We start from the raw sequence: 1,833 nt of genomic DNA on the forward strand, positions 1-1,833 counted from the left end.
TGGGGACACCAGAAATGGGCTTCACACATTGTACCCATGTGGGGAGTCCAACCCGGGCCTTCGAACTCTTTTTTAACCACTAGGCTACCCTACCGTCCCTTCTGGCAGTTACTAAGGTAGAGTATACTTGACTCAAAGTCCCATTGTATCGAACTGGTTCACTTCAGTGAAAGTGAATTAGTATGATTTTATTTTTAAGTAACATTTTTTGTCAGTCAACACCTGGTGTCATCGGTCTTCACGATGGTTGTTTATGTGGATTCTTGTAGTTGTCTGTTTTCCTCGTCACCTGTCACACATATCAATATTAATAGCATAAGGCGTGGGCAGTGTACATAAAGCTTCTTTTGTACAGCGGATTAGGCAATGTACCGTTGTGTATCATGGAGTATTTGTGGACTAAAGCTTCACAAGGAGTGCCGGAGTCTTTACATTTCGAGTATATGGCTTCATGTTGAGCATTACTGTCTTCACATTGCAGGCAGACATGTCTTCACATTGCAGGCAGACATGTCTTCACATTGCAGGCAGACATGTCTTCACATTGCGGCTATATGCCTTCGCATTGCGTTCAAATGAAACACCGGTTTCGTCTTCACATTGCGTGCTTTCACATTGCGTTCAAATGTGTCTTCACATTGCAGCTTTATGTTTTCACATTGCGGACATACAGTGTAATTACTAAAATACCAAACTATTCACTATATCCCTGAATGGTTTTTTTAAATTTCACTTACAAAGTCAATATACAGTGAATAGTCCACCATTTCCAGACATTTCCTGGAATTTTGATAATGATCTCCCAGATGTAAAGAGAATATGGAATAAACTACATGTAAATAGATAGCATCTTCAACTAAAGAGCATATGGCATGAAGACCAAAATTGTAGAAATGATGGTACACTACAATTTATCTTCGATTTATAATTATCTAAATTATAAAGAATTTCGACATCTATTTTATATTTTTGTCCAGTATATTCACCATGACTTTGTCTCCCTAGCATGTCACTGTATTGCGGATCAATTTATTCTCGTTACTGGTCTGTATCTTGTTATTCCGGGGACCGTGATTCCTCACAAATACATATATAACAAATGTTGAAGTCGTCATTATTCAAGTAACTACATCCAACATCTAACAAAATGTAATCTGTATGTCGTTACACCTGAATATGTGAGCATGAATATGATAAATAATTCATTACTTTATAAATACTAATCCTCCCATCAATGTCCTGGTGTTATAGGTAGTTCGGGATTAATTGTCTTCACACCAACGTCACCAGGTAAATATCTTTACATGCAGAGAACAATAAGAATAAATTTGGGTCCCAAGGCTCTACTGAACGCTGAGCCCAAGGCTGTACTGAACGCTAAGCCCAAGGCTGCACTGAACGCTAAGCCCAAGGCTGCACTGAAAGCTAAGCCCAAAGCTGTACTGAAAGCTAAGCCCAAGGCTGCACTGAACGCTAAGCCCAAGGGTGCACTGAACGCTAAGCCCAAGGCTGCACTGAAAGCTAAGCCCAAGGCTGTACTGAAAGCTAAGCCCAAAGCTGTACTGAACGCTAAGCCCAAGGCTTTACTGAACGCTAAGCCCAAGGCTGTACTGAACGCTTAGCCCAAGGCTGTACTGAAAGCTAAGCCCAAGGCTGTAATAAACGCTAAGCCCATGGATGTATAGTAATTCTATCCTTGAAACAGGCAAGTCTAGACAAAGGGACAGTACAAGCCAGTCTGTTAGTTATGTTATTTTAGAAATGATCATTTAAAGTATTGATTAATACTTTAGAGACTTGTGCAAGTCTAGGTTCGTCAAGGCAGGGCTTGCT

The 1,833-nt window shown here is 40.3% G+C and overlaps 1 protein-coding gene across 1 annotated transcript; it reads left to right on the plus strand.

Moving 5' to 3' along the window:
* The first annotated feature begins 1,304 nt into the window (after positions 1 to 1,304).
* On the plus strand, positions 1,305 to 1,622 carry LOC124265530 (as-peptide 126-like). Its single transcript, XM_046700316.1, has one exon. The coding sequence runs from the start codon at positions 1,305 to 1,307 to the stop codon at positions 1,620 to 1,622; it is 318 nt and encodes a 105-aa protein (XP_046556272.1).
* The last annotated feature ends 211 nt before the right edge of the window (positions 1,623 to 1,833 follow it).

The sequence above is a fragment of the Haliotis rubra genome, unplaced genomic scaffold (genome assembly GCF_003918875.1).
Source record: "Haliotis rubra isolate DU_JTF1 unplaced genomic scaffold, ASM391887v1 Scf982, whole genome shotgun sequence".
Classification (NCBI taxonomy): domain Eukaryota; kingdom Metazoa; phylum Mollusca; class Gastropoda; order Lepetellida; family Haliotidae; genus Haliotis; species Haliotis rubra.